At 30.3% G+C, this 18,926-nt stretch overlaps 1 protein-coding gene across 5 annotated transcripts in view; it reads left to right on the forward strand.

Annotated features, from left to right (window-relative positions):
• Positions 1–18,926, forward strand: part of LOC129907322 (kazrin) — a 186,630-nt gene that overhangs the window by 140,316 nt on the left and 27,388 nt on the right. For all 5 annotated transcript variants that reach the window (XM_055983448.1, XM_055983449.1, XM_055983447.1 and 2 more), the window contains exons 4-5: positions 10,721–11,150; positions 13,107–13,608. In XM_055983448.1, the coding sequence (XP_055839423.1) occupies positions 11,040–11,150; positions 13,107–13,608 (613 nt within the window). In that variant the 5' untranslated portion in view covers positions 10,721–11,039. The remainder of the gene's footprint in view (positions 1–10,720; positions 11,151–13,106; positions 13,609–18,926) is intronic.

Below are 18,926 nucleotides of genomic sequence, written 5' to 3' on the forward strand. Positions count from 1 at the left end.
ATCGCGCGAGCAATCGATGCGTGGGATTGACTGCATATTGATATATCCGTATCCTTTCTCTCACAAAGTCAGTGTATGTGTATGTGTGTGTGCTGGATGGCACATATGTGTGACATAAAAGATAATCCATGAATTATGAGTCAATCTGTTGGATATGGGGGGGTATAAAGGGGAAAGGGCTTATTCCAACGAGAACTGTGTCAATTAATTTAAATGCAAATCGACTTTTCTGAGTTATTATCAACCCATGTACCGTAAAGTATATGCAAAAGCTGTCACATGTCCCTATTTTTTAAATCCTCTCTCTACCCTTCTTCAATCCCTCCCCTCAAGCCCACTCATTTTGTAATAAACATAAAAATATTTATAATGTTTTATTTGGGTTAAGTATAAAATGGATATTTTGACCCTCTTTCTATTCCCGAGACTGATGGTCAACAGAGTGTGTGTGTGGGCCAGGATAACATGAGTATCCTTTAAAACTATACATCATCATTGAATGAATATTAAGGGCTTGGTATTTCGGTTATATAGGAGGCTCTATATCTCTCGCATAGCCATTTTGGAATTAATTGTTGAAATTATATACAAGCACTCGAGTGTTGTGTATATTTGTGGCTTTTGTGTGAAAATGTTTCTATTTCGTTGATGATATAATGAAACAAGGTACACATGTGTGTGGTTTTTTTTCATCAGAGAGGTGAAAAATTCCCAGCTGAATGATAAAAGCATTTTCAGGTAAGAGATTATGTGTGTCTTTTAGAAAATGGTTTACCTCTATGATATTATAGGGGTTAATGATATCAAGTAGATACTTATGTGTGTTTTTTTGGGAATAGTTTTGTTTAAATTTATTTGTTGAGTTTCAAAATGGTAAATGTATAATTGTCAAGTCATTGGAATAACTATTTGTGGTAAACTTGATAAATGACACTCCAGAGAGATTATTTTTGATGTCCATTAACAATAATTGTGTCATTTAAAATTTTTTAATAGTTTTTTGTAGGTTTTTTGGTTATTTTGTTACCGAAAATTAACCACACATAAGCTTGGGAACAGTTCGGAGTGGTTAAAGTGTATCAGTACTTTTGTTTTTGGTCAAAGTTTGAGATTTTTGAAGGAAGAAGAATAGAAAAAACATTGGGAATTGTAAAAATAAACCTCAACAAATGCAAAGTAACTAAAAAACCTTTTTAACTATTTTTTCCAAATCCATTGTGTAAGACATCAAAAGATAGGTCTCTTTAAGCTTGATTAAAGACACTAAACCAAAAGTTGGTTAGAAGTCCGGTTGATGAGTTATTTGCCATCAAAGTTAGTTTTTTCTTCACATTTGGATTTTGGAAGTAGATATCTTTGGACCAAAGTCTTGAAGTTAGTTTTGAACAGGAAAAAAATCCAAGGAACCTTGTAGACTTTTTTCTAACATAAATTCGCATCTTGAAAGAGGTCTTAAGGTCCTGCGTTTTGCTTCGTGAAGGCCATTTTACATACATGAAAAGAAAGGTCTCTTTAAGCACGATTGATTACAGCAAATCAAAAATTCCATCCAGAAGTTTGCAACTAAAGTTATTTTTTTGTCTTACAGTAATTGGAATTTTGGACCAAAGTGTTGAAACAAGTTTTAAATTAAAGATATGAGTTCGCAGTGAGCAGGTCTCTGCATCAAGGTTCAAAAATTACAAATTTATATTTTTCAGATTTTCGAAAAAAATCCAAGGTTAACCCATTGTCGAAAAAAATACATTTTAAAAAATTTTCTTCAAAAACATCGTTTGAGACATCAAAAGAAAGGTCTCTTAAACCTCTTTTAAGGAGTGAAAACCTAGAGTTCCTTTGAGGTTTCGTTGATGAGTTATTTGCAATCAAAGTTAGTTTTTTTTTCTTATATTCGAAAATTAGAAGCAGATTTATTTGAACCAAAGCCTCGAAACTAGTTTTGAATAAAAGATATGAATTCATAGTGAGCAGGTCTATGCATTTAGGCACCAAAATTACAAATCTATATTTTTTAGATTTTCGAAAAAAATCCAAGGTTAAAAAAAATCCTTTCTGAAAAAAATGCGTTTTAAAAAAATTCCATAAAAATCCATCAAATGAGACATCAAAACAAAAGTCTCTTTAAGCTCGTTTAATGACTGAAATTCAAATGTTCCTTAAAAGTCTGGTTGATGAGTTATTTGCAATCAAAGTTAGGTCTTTTTTTTACATTTTTGGATTTAAGTAGCAGATATCTTTGGAACAAAGTCTGAAAATAAATTTTGAACTAAAGAAATTTGTTCATAGCGAACAGGTTTCTGCATTATGGTACAAAAATTACAAATCTAAATTTTTCAAATTTTCGCGAAAAAAGCAAGGTTATAACCCCTTGCCGAAAAAAAAATGCATTTTAAAAAATGTCTCCTTATTTACAAAGTGACACGTCAAAAGAAAGGTCTCTTTAAGCTCAATAAATAGGTGAAACCCAAAAGTTCCTAAGAGACCTGGTTGATGAGTTACTTGTAACCAAAGTTGCATTTTGTGAATTACTAATGAAGGATTTTGAAAAATTCAATTCATTACACAGGGTAATTAGGGGCTATTTTTTAAACGTTGTTAGGGTAACAAAGATATTGAACAAATTCTGAAAAATTTCAAAACCAAGTAATAAATGTTTTTTTAAAACTTAATCGTGTGGTAGACCTTTTACAAAGTAGTGCTTTTAGGTAGGGGAATTCTGTTCAACAATTTAAAGAATGTCATTCAAATGATTTCATTCTCTTTAACTTTTTCACTTTCTCTTTTCTTTTTCATTGTTTTCCTTTGTTACATTCTTGTAAAAAAGAGTCGTTTTCGACATGGTAGGCTTTAAAAAAATTCTTACTTTTTTTGTAGGCATTGTAGAAATATGATTGAAGCGTCATATAAAAGATGAAATAATAAGCTTTCAGATGATATAAAATCTATTATTGGTTGTCATATAAAAAAATGGATTTAATGGTGTTAGAAAATAAAAAAGATTGATTTTTTTGCAAAAATATATTCCGTTTTTCTACAAAACATACAGATATAAATATGTAAGGTTTTAATCTTTAGCTTAAGTACTTTACTTTTCTATTATCTTATAATTTTTTTTACAAGAAAGTTGACAAATAAATAATGTTTAGAACCTGTTTTCTTATGACATTATCACGTAAAATTATCGTCCGTAAACCGACTTTACAATCACTTTTTTCTTGCATTTGGATTTTGAATTCAGATCCAAAACTTAAATAACCATGCAAATTACTTGTGATTTTCAAAAAGTTAAAAAAAAAACCTTCTACCATTATAATTTTTTTTTGGCAATTTGTTTGCTTTTTAACCAGGGATGGCATAAATTAAAATTAACTTCAACCAACTTCATAGCCATCATCGTCGCTTTCATCATCCTTCCAGGCCTCAGACAACCTTTTACAAGTTTTTTTTATTTATTCTTTTTTTTTTTCTGGAAAACCATTTCAAATAGCCTGCAGGTAGTCAATTACAACTCTTTCAGTCGTTGCCTCGTTGCATCTGATAGACTTGTTCTTCTTGTTAAAATGTTAATGTGCCACTTCCGCACCAGGTAGGTGCATGAAAAATACTTCAAATTTTTCGGTATACTCATTTACATCATCATCAAAGAGGTAGAAAGATTCGCGCGTCTCTACCCGACCATAAAAGCATATAACCATTTTTGTGAACAAAGTCATTCAAAGAGAGGAAAATGTGGTTGTTTTTTTTTGTTAAATAATTTAAATAAGAAAATTGCATTTTCCTTGCACCAAAAAGCCGCCACCACCACCAAACAATGTCTGAGAGTTGGAAGCATGCCTTCATCATCATTCCATCTACGTGAGACAGCAGGAATAAAGGAATATTTTATGAAGCACCTCAGCAACTATCGAGTCGAGGTCTCTTTGTTGCTGAGTGACTCATATACGACTCTATAGAGTGTGTGTACCGCCAACGCCAACAGTACGGTTGCAATTAATTGCTTCGGGGTCAAGTATGCAAATTAAACTTCAACTTCCATTTTCTACACTCTTTTTGTCTCTCTCTCTGTCATCATGTCAGAGCTAGCTACCCAACAGACATCCTCGAATCCTCATATTTCGTCATCATCTATCTGCATTCCAAATTTGCATCATCATTCTGCTGAAGCCTCAGCTATGGAAAACGCTATTAACATAAAAACGTTATGCATCTACTTGAATGCCTGATGGTCATATGATCCATATCCATATCCGTTTCCTTTTTGCTTTCCTCACACACTTGCACACACAAGAAAAAAAAAAAAAAAACATATAAAACCTCTTCTCCAAGGATTTGTGTGTTTTTAATGAATTTTCATTGCATTTACATGCACACAGAGGACGAGGACGAGTACCCAGGACGAAAAGATGTGCGAGAGAGATGATGACCTACAAAAGATTTGAATTCATCCAGTTTGCCACAAGTTGAGCCCGGTCTCGATCCTTGGTTAACTTTTCGGTGTGTAAGTCTTCCGGGGGCACTTTTTTGGCCCCAAAAGGATTATGTGTACCTTTACGAGTACCTAGGACTCGTATATCGTCCCTGTAGGTGTTGTATATTTTTTTTTTTATTTCATTCGTCCTTTTAAACAGGATGTAGAGAGGTAAGCTTGCACCTTTGCGCGTTTGGTTTGTTTTATTTTTGGTTTTTTTTTTCTTTTTTTTTGCCGGGGTCCTTTTTCCCAAGGCAAAATACTTTAAGGCAAAGGACCTGAGTGTATTCATAAAACTACTCAAGTCGAAATTTATGTGAGCGATTGTGTACGTATTTGTGTTTGACATATCCGTTTACGAAATTCATCCTGATGTATATCTCTCTCTCTCGCCATATCTCCTTGTGTCGGTTTGTTGTCGGATGTATGTCCTTGTACACTAAACTGAACTGACTTACTGTCGGATATGATGATGATTTCTATTTTTTCTCTTTTTTTTTTGTATTTTTAAAGAATTTTCTTTTGAGACACGTAGCAAGTTTTGCTTGATGCTTTTGCATGCTTAAATAATTTATCAAGACTCATGTCTCTCAGGAGAAAAGAGTTATATAAGGAAAAGAAGAGAAACTTAAGGACTCGTCGTCGTCGTGCATAGGTATACAAGAGCAATGATGGAAATAAGTACACATTCCATATATTTGTATTTTTATTTACTCTTTTTTCGTCTTGTATTTAATCTACAAACGTGTTTAAATAAATGAGTTGATGTATGCTTTTGTGACTTTTTGAGGACAATATTTATCCTGGATATTATACTGTGTGACCTTTAAGAAATTATATGGAATTTTGGTTTATGTAGGATGTTGAAAGAATTATAATACCCACGATGTAACCTAGTTGAATTATATTTAAATGGAATTGAGGATTAAAAATTAAATTAAATTTTTGAGGTCTTCCTCAAAGTTATTAGCTTTTTGTTGGGTTAGGATATATAGGATCGTGAGACTTGGACACAAATTAAAAAGGACAACTCTTTTAGGTCAATTTTGTGAGGCAGAAAATTCTTGGGGATTGAAATTCCTAAAAGAAATGAATTGTTTTACGTTTTGAGACAGCAAATAGAACTCAAGAATCTCATATTTATTAATTAAGAGGAAAAAAAAAAACTAACTTTGATCGCAAATAACTCAGCAAGAAGACCTCTAAGGAACTTTTGGTTTTCAGTCATTAATCGAGTTTAAAAAGACCTTTATTTTGATGTTTCACACGATGGATTTGGAGGAAAATTTTTAAAATGCTTTTTTTTCAGCAAGAGTTTAACTTTGGATTTTTTTTCGAAAGTCTTAAAAATATAGATTTGTAATTTTTGTACCTAAATGTATAGATTTGTTCACTATGAACTCATTTCCTTAAATCAAAAGTTGTTTCGAGTCTTGAAAGAATGCAAATGTAAGCAAATAAAACCAACTTTCGTTGCAAATATCTCACCAGCCAAATCCAAAAATAATTTTTGGTTTTCGCTCATTAATAGACCTCAAAGAAACCTTTGTTTTGATATATCAAACAATGGATTTGGAGGAAATTTTTTAAAAATGCATTTTTTCGGCAAGGGTTTAACCTTGGATTTTTTTCGAAAATCTTAAAAATATAAATTTGTAATTTTTGAACCTTAATGCAGAGATCTGCTCACTGCGAACTCATATCTATAATTCAAAACTTGTTTCTACACTTTGGTCCACAGATATCTCATTCTAAAATTCGATTACTGTAAGATAAAATTTCATAAGTAGTATAAAAAAATTAAATCTGTTTTTATAAATAATTAAACTCCGTTTTAAATTATCTTAAAAAAAAAAAAAAAATGCCATTTTGTTTCTTGTATAAAAAGGTATTTTTAGAAAAAAATTTTCGAAAATTGTAGGAGCCGTTTTTTAAAAAAATAAATTTTTATATATAAAAATTTTTTAACATTTTTCAAAAAAAAAAATTGGTATGCCATTTTGAAGAAATAATTAATTTACATATAAAAACTAAATTTCAAAATTTTTCATTAATCCGTTTTCAAAAAATTGATTTTTCAAAAAAAAAATTTGAAATATTTTTTAAAAATCCAAAAATGCGTTTTTTGAAAATTTTCTAAAATTTTAATATTATCTTTACTTACACACTTTTGTATAAAAATTTTCATTTAAATCGGGTTAGTGTTGTACGAGATATTCAGAAACGAAAAAAAACCTTTCTATGACAGGTACCGTTAATAACGGTACAAAAAATATTTGTTTTATTTAAAAAGTTGGCTCTTATGTGTAGCACTAAACACAAAAATTTTAATCAAAATCGTTAGAGCCGTTTTTGAAAAAAATTAACTTTTCTATTTCCGTTATATGGCAGGTACCGTTAGTTTTGGTCATACAAAAAAATTTCAATTTCCCCTCTAGGGAATCACCAAAAACTGCTAACTACCAAGTTTGAAGAAAATCACTTCACTCGTTTAGGGTGCAGCTCCAGATAGAGACAGACACACAGACAGACAGACAGAATTGCCGGACCCACTTTTTTGGCATTCTCCATCATCGTAATGTCATGTAAAATTGTTATCTCAAGTTCGATTTTTTTTACGAATCCTAAACTTGCCCTATAGTACCTGTAAAAAATAACTTTGGTTGCAAATTTCTCAGTAAACAGACTTTAAAGAAACTTTTGATGTATGCTGTTATCAATCGAGCTTAAAGAGACCTTTCTTTTGATGTTTCACACGATAGATTTGGAAGAAATTTTTTAAAATGTATTTTTTTTTTCGAAGTCCGAAAAATACAGATTTTTAATTCTTGAACCTAAATGCGTACACCTGTTCAAAACTAACTTCTAGACTTTTGTCCAAAGATATCTCCTTCTAAAATCCAATTAGACAAAACTTTGGTTGAAAATTACTCAATAACCAATTTTCAAAGGAATTATGGGTTTGCTTTGCTGTTATCAATTAAGCTTAAAGAAACTTGATTTTTTTTCGGAAAGGCAATTCTGATCTTTAAATACCTATTGTTTAATACTGCACTATGTCACTACGGTATTTACATATATGTGACACCTTATTAGAAATATTGGTTTTCCTGTAACAATAACTAATTTCATGAAAGTCCTTGTCAGTCACTGAATATCCTTTTAGTTATTTTTGTTTGTATACATTAGCAAATGAAACGGGTATCATAATCACAACTTTTGCAAATGTCCTAATCTGTGATAAACCCTCAAACACAAAACAAAAAATACCCTGCTAAGATTTATTGTAAGCTCAAAGAGAGAAAACTAACCAAATTGACTTTCTTACATAATATAATCCAAAGGGAAAAAAAAAGTTAAATCGTTTCTAAATGAGTTTGCCTTTGTAAATTCAAACAAACAAACAAACAACGAATGAAAAAAAAAATAACTTATTCACCCCGTCCGTTTTTACGTAGAAATATCACTGCAGAAAAATAACGTCAGTCAGTCAACAAACAAAATGAAAAAAAAAGAAAGAAAGAAAATGTCAACTGCTGCCTTGACCGATGCTGAACTTTATGTAAAAGTGAATTCATTTTTTTTTTATTTTTGGTATAAATTTCGCTCTTTACCTTTTTTTTTCTTTATTATTTTTTTTTTTTTTTTGTTTGTTAAGTACACGAAGGATTTACTTGTATTTTTTCAGCATTTTTTTTTATGTGGAAAAAAATATTATAAATGGTAAAAGCGGAAATGTCACTAGGACGCTGATTTAGTTCACTTGAGTGTGTATAAAGGGAGGATTACAAAGATGGAAGAAAATACAAAAAAAAAATAAAAATGAAATAAAAACGGTCACCTGAGGTGAACTAATTTCGATAACTTTTTTTTGCGAGAGTAAAATGGTTTAACATTTTACAGTTGATAGATTTTTGTAAGAAAGGATATCAAAAGAATGCTAAGGACGAAATTGAATTTACATGAAAGAAAATGGATTTAAAGGAGGTTATATTTGAATTTTCTGAGAAATATTATGTATAATCAAACTTTAATAATAGAAAAATATTTTCGTTTTTTATTTGTAAAGTCAGTAAGAATTTTAGATGTAAGATACCGATTTATTAAAAATATGTGTCATGATTTAAATATGGAAATCAAAAAGGAAATAATGACATTGAAACATAACTTAACTATGACGTATTATAAAGTCAGCAACAGATAAGTTAAGTTTTTAGTTGTTTCTTTTTTAGAAGTATGAAAACATAACCTGAATAAATCCTTGATTGTGTCTTAAAGCAGTCTAAAGTCACCTTAAATGTCAGAAATCGTACTATTCTTAAGGTCACATTGTTTCGTGCAAGTCGCTGATTTAACCATGGTTGCTTGCTACTAAAACTGAACTAAAAGTGTTTCAATTTGTCAAAATTGTGATTTAATGTTTGAACTGAATTCTCAAGAGGAGGCAGTTTTTTTTCTTCGTTGACTTGAATTGAAATATAATCATTTTCTATATAAGAAGTGGAGTTGGCACAAAAATTTCAGGGACTTGATAACTATTTTTTTTTGTGTTTGAAGTCAATTTATTAGAAATTGGGATGTATCGCTTAGACGATGGAAGACTGTCCCTGTCCTAGACAATCATTTGGCATCAATTAATTTATGAAATTTAAGCAAAATTTTTTAAAACAATTTTTTTTTGTTCACAAAAATCTTCAATCAAATTTAAAAAATCAAAACGGCAACAATTTTTAATATACTTTTTAAACTTTGATAAAATTGATAATAGGTTTCTCATAAGAGTATTCATTCTTATAAAAATTTTCAATTTTTTGAATACTCATTTTTAAAAGATAAAAGAATTAATTTACTATAGTTCTTACAAAAATTTTCAAAGGACTGTATCTTGAAGATAATGGTCATACAAAAAAATATCAACTTATTAAACTCTACAGAGTGTCAATTTTCTTCAGCAAACCACTTGATTGAATTTTCGAAAAAATTTAAGGTGCAATATTTTTACTCTGAAAGTTCACAACTTTTATCAAAATGAAAAAAAGAAAAAAAAAATGCACGACACGTGGGACACACGTACTAGCTCTTATGGTAAAAGTGACTCTAATGTCAAAGCCTTTAATTGAACATAATTAAATATGTTTAAGGAATTTCATGCGTAGTGAAAAAAAAAAATGAAATCAGTTTTTATAATTGACTAAATTCCCTTTTTAAATGATCTTTTACTCAAAACCAAGTAATTCATTTGATTTCTTGCACAAAAAAGAATTTAAAAAAAAAATCGAAAATCTTTAGAGCCGTTTTTTAAAAAAACAATTTTTTATTCATAAAAATTTTCTAACTTTATTCAAAAAAGAAGTTGATATGTCATTTTTAAGAAAATATTATTCGACACATAAAAACAAAATTTCCATAAAATTCATCAACCCGTTTTCAAAAAATTGATTTTTCAAAAAAACTTAAAATATTTTTAAAAAATCCAAAAATGTGTTTTTTTTTTAATTTCTAAAATTTTAATATTACTTTTACCTAAACGCTTTTGTATAAAAATTTTCGTTGAAATTGGGTTGATCTTGTACGAGATATTCAGAAACCCAAAACTGCTAACTACCAATTTTGAAGAAAATCACTTCAATCGTTTAGGCTGTAGCTCGAGGTATATACAGACAGACAGACAGACAAACAGAATGACGGTCCCACTTTTTTGGCATTCTCCATTATCATAATATCATGTAAAATTGTTATCTCGACGCATAGAATTATTGGTAGCAGAAAAGAAACAGGTAAAGTACCTTCAAGAACATTTTTGTGTAGGTAGTTACTGGTAAGGGTTACCCAAAGTGAATGAAACGTTATCTTTCAATGCACAGTAACAATTATCTTTGCATTTCTCCCAAAAAAAAAAAGTTTCTCGACATTTTATTTCTTTAAATAATGTATAATTGATCAAACAAACGTTCTGATTAAATAAAATTAAAATTGATAGAACACTAGCAATTTTGGTTTGTATGCGTTTCACTAATTTTGCCCAGCATCTTATAGAAAAAAAAAACCTCTAATCTATCAGATCTTGTAAGCAATTAATTTAATTTGTGTGACATTTAATTGAATCATTACTTATCTTACATTCATTCATTCTAAAGGTAGCCTTATCATCATCATCCCCCAAATTCCCATCAAATTAACAAATCAGTATATTATGCCCCCTCCAATCAAATCTATACGACTAAAACATTTTGAAAATTTCTTCATTTTCAGATGACAACACGGTGTCAGAAGCTCTACTGCCAGAACGATATACGAGAAAACACGCATAAAATACATTCTACAGAAACACATCACATCAACATAAAACAGATTGACTAATTAACAAATCTCATCCAACAGCAACAACAACAACACATTCCGCATGTGTTGCATAACATTATTTGAAATGTGCTGCCGCACTAAATACATGGCAATACTTTAACTGTTCTTTGTTTTGTTGCCATACAAAGATACACAGCAGAGAGACAGACAGACAGAGAGGAGATACATCTCGTTAAAATTAGAATATTTTCCTCGCTTATAAAACGAGATGCAAATCAACGGTACAACAGGACCAACAATGGCTGCTTCAGAGCCACCAGAGCCCCCACCAAGGAATCCGGACCGAATAAACGCTTCATTAAATAAATTTACAGACACTGTAAGTATATATCGACCCTTTACTCTTATATTCCCCCTTCTTTACTATATAGAGAACACGAATGATGGTAATTTATTGTGTCGTCATCATCGATTCATGCAGGACATCGCATCCTTCACCATATACAAACACACACAAACACCAAACACTTTTACACACAGTCACGCAGGACCTCGCAAAGTTGTGCACAATTTTCGCAACAATAAATCACCCGAATACCGAAATTTTGTGTGCGACAATTGTGGCAAGGATCAGGCAGGATGACGCGTCGTCCTCGATGAGAGATTATTTTGCCCGCCTTGGCCAAAATTATGGCGAGTCCTTGGTGACACGAGTGTGTGTTGTCCACTTTGTTCGATATTCATACCAACTCACATGCATTTTTACCAGATCCTTGGCACACAAATTATCCTCATTGCCAACGTTCGTCGTCGTTGTTGTTGTGTTCTCAATGTTGCCAAAGCTACTTTATCTCTCTTCTAGCTGCTGCTGTTTATATAACACATAATATCCTTTATTAGGGTGGGTCAAAAAAATCGTAATTCTTTTTTTTGATTTTATACTCCGAAAAATCGATTGCTAGACACCTCTAAAATATACACACCAAATATGTGCTCTTTATATTAATCAGAAGGTCCTCCGCTTCCCAATTTTCAATTTTTACATCAGGCTTCTAATAAAAAAATCACTTTTTTATAAATCGACTTTTTTGCAAATTTCTTTACATATTCTTGTAGGAAATTGAACGCTCTACAAAAAAAGCCTTATAAACTTTTTTCGTTTATCTAACCGTTTAATAGATATATGAGGTCCAAAAATCGAGAAAATCTTTAAAAATTCGTTTTTTGTTCTTCATTTTGTAACAAATTGAAAAATTATTATAATCAAACGCGCAAGACATATTCTTGTAGAAAATTAATTGCTCCACAAAAAAGATCATATTAAATTTTTTCATTAATCTTACCATTCAAAAGATAATCGAGGTCAAAGTTAAAAAATTATAAAAACAGTTTTTACTTTTAAAAATTTTCTAATTTACTGAAAATTGATTATTCTCAAGTAAGCAAGATGTATTCTAATAGGGGCTTAAACGTTCTACAAACAAGTCCTTGGCATCAAATTAATTTCTTTAACCGTTTAGAAGATATTCGTATCCAAATCATAAGAAACCTATTGAAATCAGTGAGTATTTGTTTGGATACGAATATCTTTTAAACGGTTAAAGCAATCAATTTGATGCCAAGGACTTTTTTGTAGAACGTTTAAGCCCCTATTAGAATACATCTTGGTTACTTGATAATAATGAAATTTCAGTAAATTAGAAAATTTTTAAAAGTAAAAAATGTTTTTATAATTTTTTTCACTTTGACCTCGAATATCTTTAGATTGGATAGATAAATGAAAAAAGTTTAAAAGGCCTTTTTTGTGGAACAATCTGTTTTCTACAAGAATATGTCTTGCGCGTTTGATTATTATAATTTTTCAATTTGTTACAAAATTAAGAAGAAAACAACGAATTTTTAAAGATTTTTAAAGATTTTTGGACCTCAAATATCTATTAAACGGTTAGATAAACGGAAAAAGTTTATAAGGCTTTTTTTGTAGAGCGTTCAATTTCCTACAAGAATATGTAAAGAAATTTGCTTAAAAGTCAGTTAATAATAAATGATTTTTTTTTTAGCAGAAGCTTGATGTAAAAATGGAAAATTGCGAAGCGGAGGTCCTTCCTATAAATATAAAGAGCTCATATTTGGTGTGAATATTCTAGAAGTGTCTAGCAATCGATTTTTCGGAGTACAAAATCAAAAAAAAGAATTTCCATTTCTTTGACCCACCCTAATACATACATATATCCTTTATACTTTTACGATATATATAAATGTTTGTGCATTTGTTTTTTTTTTTTTTGTTTTTTTTTTCGTTGTGTTTGTGCGCAAATCCGATTTTTTTTTCCAGAAAACAACAAAATCCTTGGACACGAACGATAAGCCTGTGAACAATAACAAACCTTTGAAGCCGCTGCTGTCGTTGGACAATACCCTTGCCACGTCACCGTCGACGTCATTGTCATCGTCCTCAGCCACAAATAGTAGTGGCAGCCTAACAACTACCGCCTCGGGTGGAATCGGTGGTTCCATACACTCGCCCTCCTCCGGTCACATCTTCAACAAGAGAATGGAAATTAATAGTCAGGGTAGCAATAATGGCGGAGGGGGTGGAGGAGGAGTAGGACCTCCTGGTAGCAACAATTCACCTGGATCGAATGGTATTAGAAATCTTATACTGACGTCGCCCCTTGTCGACAACATCCATCAAAGGTCAGTGAATTTGAATAAAAGTGAGTCGAACAATCATCTTGGTGCTGGAGGGGGTGGAGGAGGAGGTGGAGCAGGGGGTGGAATAGATGGCGGACAAATTGATATGATGAATGGAACAAATCACGCCGCCATGACTACGGGTAAGCTATATCCTCTTTTATAACAAACAACTCCTCTCTCATGGAAATTGATGTTAATGTTCTATTCTTGTTGTTGTTGTTGTTTTTGTGTTAGAAAATGTACCTAATGGATTTTTGGTTTTTTTTTTTATTTTTTTTTTTTCATTCATGTTTTTTTTGTATATAAATTGTTGTTCAAGTGTTGGTTAATTGATGTATTCTTATTGGTGTCAAACACACAGTCAGGGTTAATTGGATTTTTCTTATAACCAAGGAAAAGTGAGAAAGAGATGGATGCATTGATATCAAAAGGAAAGATTAAATTTGACAGGAAATAATAAAAGATTTGTGAGCTTTTCATGAATTATACTGTATTTACAGTAGAACATTTTTTTTTTTTTTTTTTTGCTACTGATTTATTTCAAAAAGCTATGTTCGGTTAATTTAGCCTGGGGTATTGTATAACAATTGACTAGATTTATGAAGCTGATTAAGTAGGTAAAGTACCTTATAGCTTGTTATACTCTGTGGCGATGGTGGTGATGGAGCATGGCTATTATTATGATGATTAGAATTATATTGGCTTTTGGATTTTTTTTTGTTTGGTTTTATTTGGATAGGTACTTGATGGGAAATTATGGCGAGGTTAGGTGATGGGAGAATTTTTGTTTTTTTCAATTTCATTTTGTAGCAAAAATTAAATGAAACCTTCAAAATAGTACGTATATACCATAGTGTACCAAACAGATATATACAAGCTGTTTTTGATCATACGCCAGCAAAAAGAACGTGGCGGTAATTTCTCATGCGGTTGCCTTGAGAAATTTTTGTGGACAGCTTCAGATTCGTGTTTAGCATCCCAAAAAAAAATATAAAGTTTGCCAAAAATAATAATACACAACACATGTTCTCATGTGTCTGAATACAATTCAATGTGACTGATGTTCAAATATTGTTAAATTTTCTGAGTTAGTGAAGAATTGAATTTTTGATAGGTAAAAAAAATTTGATCAAATCCAAACTAAATTCAAGCTATGACTCAAGTAGCACACTGGTGTATAAATTGGTGTAAATTCATTAATTTTGGTGTAAAATTGAGGAAATGGAAAAAATATGGTGTATTTCTCAAAATTATTGGTATAAAAATTATACCACTGTCTTTTCTGTAAAAAAATTAAACATTTTTTTAAGATTCAGTGCAAAAAATACACCTATATTCAGTTGTTTTTATAATATACCATTAATGGTGCATAAAATTATTCGATTCTGAAATCAACCAAAACGGTATATTTTGTACACTCTCTTTGGTGTAGGAAGTACATCCTGTGGACATAAAATTCACCAGAATGCAAAAGTGGGAGACGACATACTTTTCAATGGTCGCCATTTAAAAAAAAGATGACAGCGATTAATTATTTTACTATAATAGTATATTTATCGACCTAATTATCCCGCATTCTTGGTTTTTTCGATTCGGTATATTATACCTATTATAAAAGAACTCTTCTAAAAAAATGTAAAAAAAAAATCATTAATTCACTGACATTTTTGAGGCGTTCGATTTTTAGAGGGGGTAGTATCTAAAATTAGTAGACAAAATGTGTTTCGTTTTAAAATTTGGCAAACAAATTCATATTTAACCATTAGTTTCTTATGGCTCCGCGAAATTAGGCCCCAGGAAATAAGGCCCCAAAAGAAAAAATGAAATAAGGCCCCAAATTGGGGTATTTTTTTATAATGAAAATATGCCCCAGTGAAACAAGGCCCCATCGAAATGAAAAAATGCCCCAAAAACAAATGAAATAAAGACCCAACTTGTTTTGAACTTTTTTAGAAAAATGAAATAAGACTCCAATTTTTCTTTTTCATAATTAATTTATTTTTGGTAATGAAATATCACCCCAAACCAACAGAAGCATCTTTATGGACGGAACTTTTAAAATTGTTCCTCAAGGATGTTTCAAACTGTTGTTGTGTTTTTTTTTGGTTATTCTGTTAATTATTAATTCTTTTTTTCAATGATCCCTGATGGTTTTTTACATTGAAAGGCATTTGTTTGCAGTGCAGCACGATGTTTACATTGAAAAGCATTAGAAAGTAACAGAATAGCTGAAAAAATCGCGCGATTTTTCAGCTATTCTGTTACTTTCTAATGCTTTCCAATATAAACATCGTACTGCAAACCATCAGGGAGTAACAGAATAGCTGCAAGAAATCGCGCGGTTTCTTGTTGCTATTCTGTTGTTGTTTTGTGTGTATTTTTTTGGGGCCTTATTTCATTTTTTTGTTGGGGCCTTATTTCCAGGGGCCTAATTTCGCGGAGCCGTTTCTTATGGCAATATTACGAAAGTGAATAAAAATTCATTTTCATTTATTTCATAAGAAATGGTGTGAAATAGAATTCATCAAACTGTTTGAGGTAAAAAATAAACTTTGGCTCAAATTTTAAATCAGAATAATTTAAATGGTGTATTTTATCCATAGATTTGTTGTGTATTTTTCAATTTCAAAAAGATAATTTTCACCAAAAACCATTTAATATACCACTAGCACCATTTATACACCAAAAATCGGTATATTTTTTTAACCACCGGAGTTTATTATATACGAGCAAATGATGTATTTTTTATATTAAAAATGTATATCATGAAAGTACAAAAAATACACCAAATATTTTGGTGTATTTTAGACTTTTGTGCTGCTTGAGGAAATTTTGATTTCCTAAATAAATTTGGCGGTCAGCACCTTTCAAAGTGATGAAATGAAATTTATCATTTCTACTTTTTATTTTCGATTATCGATAAATATCTGAACGGCAGCCAGAAATATTTTGTTTCATTAATTGCTTGAAGAAATGTAGTAACAAAATAGTACGTATACGCCATAGTGTACTGATATTTAGATATAAAGAAAATAATTGCATTCATATCTTCTTCTAAAGATAAATATTCGAATTATAAGAAATTTAGTTCCGAGAGGAAAAAAAATAATTTCGTGAATTCGGTAATTATTGGTATCGACGCAGAATTTTTGTATCAGGTTTTAAGTAACTCTAAATCCTTTCATTTTATTTTTCAAATAGGTTCTTTGAAAGGCAGTAAAGGAGTTACAGTTTATAAAGTTGAAACTATTAAGTCATACACAATCTATTCATATGACATATCGGGATCGATGTCTCGGTACGACTATTCTAAGAAAAAAGTTTATCTATTATAGTTCTACAATTATGAAGGGTTTTTTTTTTCTAAGCAATAATAAGAAAAAATAATAAAATACAACAACACTAATTTTTTAGTTAATTAATATGAAATTGTTTCATTTATCACACGAATAAGGAAACAAAAAAGTTCATTTCAATATTTCGTTGGGAAGATGTTTTGAAGTGAATGAATAAAATTTGAAGCTGGTATCAAAACACCCTGTGAATAAAATGTTATACCAATAAAATATAAAATTTTCAAGAAGTAGGGTAGAGTTGCCTAATTCCGGCCGTCTCCAGTAGCAGGCCACCTTTCAGAAAAATCGTTATAACTAGTGATTTCGTAGGATTTATTCCAAATTTTTGCTCTTATGCTGTTCTTTTAAGTGTCCCTCCAAAAATAACAATATTCTTATTATTCTTGTTATTCAGTTTTCTTAGAAAAAATAACTTTTTGTGAAGTGATCCAATCGGGTATGGTTTTTTTGTAATTTTACTGCCGAAACCTACTATCGTAATTAGTGTTTTGTGGAAACAATTTCCGAGCTAATGCTTTGAAATGTTGTTTTTCTCATTAAATTAAATATTATATTTCAAATAAAATAATTTTTAAATAGGAAAAAGATGTGAATTTTGGTAATTTTAAGGGGAGGCCGGAGATAGAACACAAAAAAATGCTTTGAAATTCAAGAGTTTCCTGTATTCGGCAACTTTTATTGATAAAAGTTTAAAAAATGGGGAAAAATAAGTACATTTTTGAATAATTTAATGTTCTAAAAATCTATTAACAATCAAAATTGTTTCTAAATTCTAAAAACACAAAAATTTAAACAAAAAACATTCAATTTATTTAAGCTTGACTAAATAAAGTCAGTGGCCGCAAATAGGAAACAAAGGCCGGATTTAGGAGAATCGGACTTTTTTATACAAAAACTTATTATTAACTTTTTTTTTAACCATACCGAAAAATTAATATATATAGAACGTTTCTGTGCTTTATTTTATGAGACAAAATCCTTAAGGGGCCGGCTACTAGTAACTCTACCCTAATATTAAAAAGTACGTTTCTCGGAAAGTGGTATAACTGTGGTGTCTCTCATAATTTGTTGATGAAATCTGAAAACAAAAAAAAAAACAAAACTTTTGCGTTTTTGAAATTTCAATTTTATTTTTACTTTTTCGGAAAACTTTGAATTGAAAAACGCGATTTTTCGCAAAAATAAAATCTGCTTATTAGGTATTGTAAAATAAGAATTATTTTTAAAGTTGTTAACCTTGTAAATTATTAAATAGTAGTGCATATTTAAAAAGGATCGTTGCAGTAACTCCTAAATTGAAAACGTGTGTTTTGGGAAAACTTTTAAAGTTGTGTACGAAAGTGAAGTATAAAAATGCTTACAACTTCGTCAATGCTTCAATCGTCTTAAAATTTTGACACAATATTCTTAAGATATACCATCAGTTGAAAAAATGGTGGAATATTCAGAATTATTTTGTAAACTAACCAGAGTTGATTTTGCAAAAGTATTCATAAAATAGTACGTATACGCCATGGCGTGCCAATAACATTTTTTTTTCTTTTTATTCGCAAACACTTATTTATTGAAATTTCTAAGCTGATTCAGGGTTCAGTATCCATTTTTGAGTTTTCAATACCTTGAATTATCACATTTTTCAAAAACAAGATGCATACTGTCACTTTATGTCTTTTTAATAATGAGGAAAAACCAGATTGAGCATTGTGCCTCTCATGGCTTCAATGTCTTTTAATTTGTCTTATTTTTGTTGTAAAATTCACTTCTTTTAATATTTCGATACATGAGTTCAAAGAACTTTTGAATAACAAATCCAAACAGACTAAAATGAAGATGAACCTTGACCCTACGTAAAAGTTTAGTTCACTTAAGTGAACTACAATTCACATTTTCCTAAAGTACATCTTTTCTACAATTTTATAATAACATAAAGTAGTTTTTAAACCTCCCATTAAACTGAAAGCATAATAAATATTTATTTTTGGTTTCTCTCTAACCTCGCATCATTACACAAACACAAAAACCCAATATGTTTTTTTCTTATTTTAGCTACAAAATATTTTAGCTTGCTTTATGTTTACGAATATATCACTCTTAAGCTTATA

This window comes from Episyrphus balteatus, chromosome 1 (genome assembly GCF_945859705.1).
Source record: "Episyrphus balteatus chromosome 1, idEpiBalt1.1, whole genome shotgun sequence".
Classification (NCBI taxonomy): Eukaryota; Metazoa; Arthropoda; class Insecta; order Diptera; family Syrphidae; genus Episyrphus; species Episyrphus balteatus.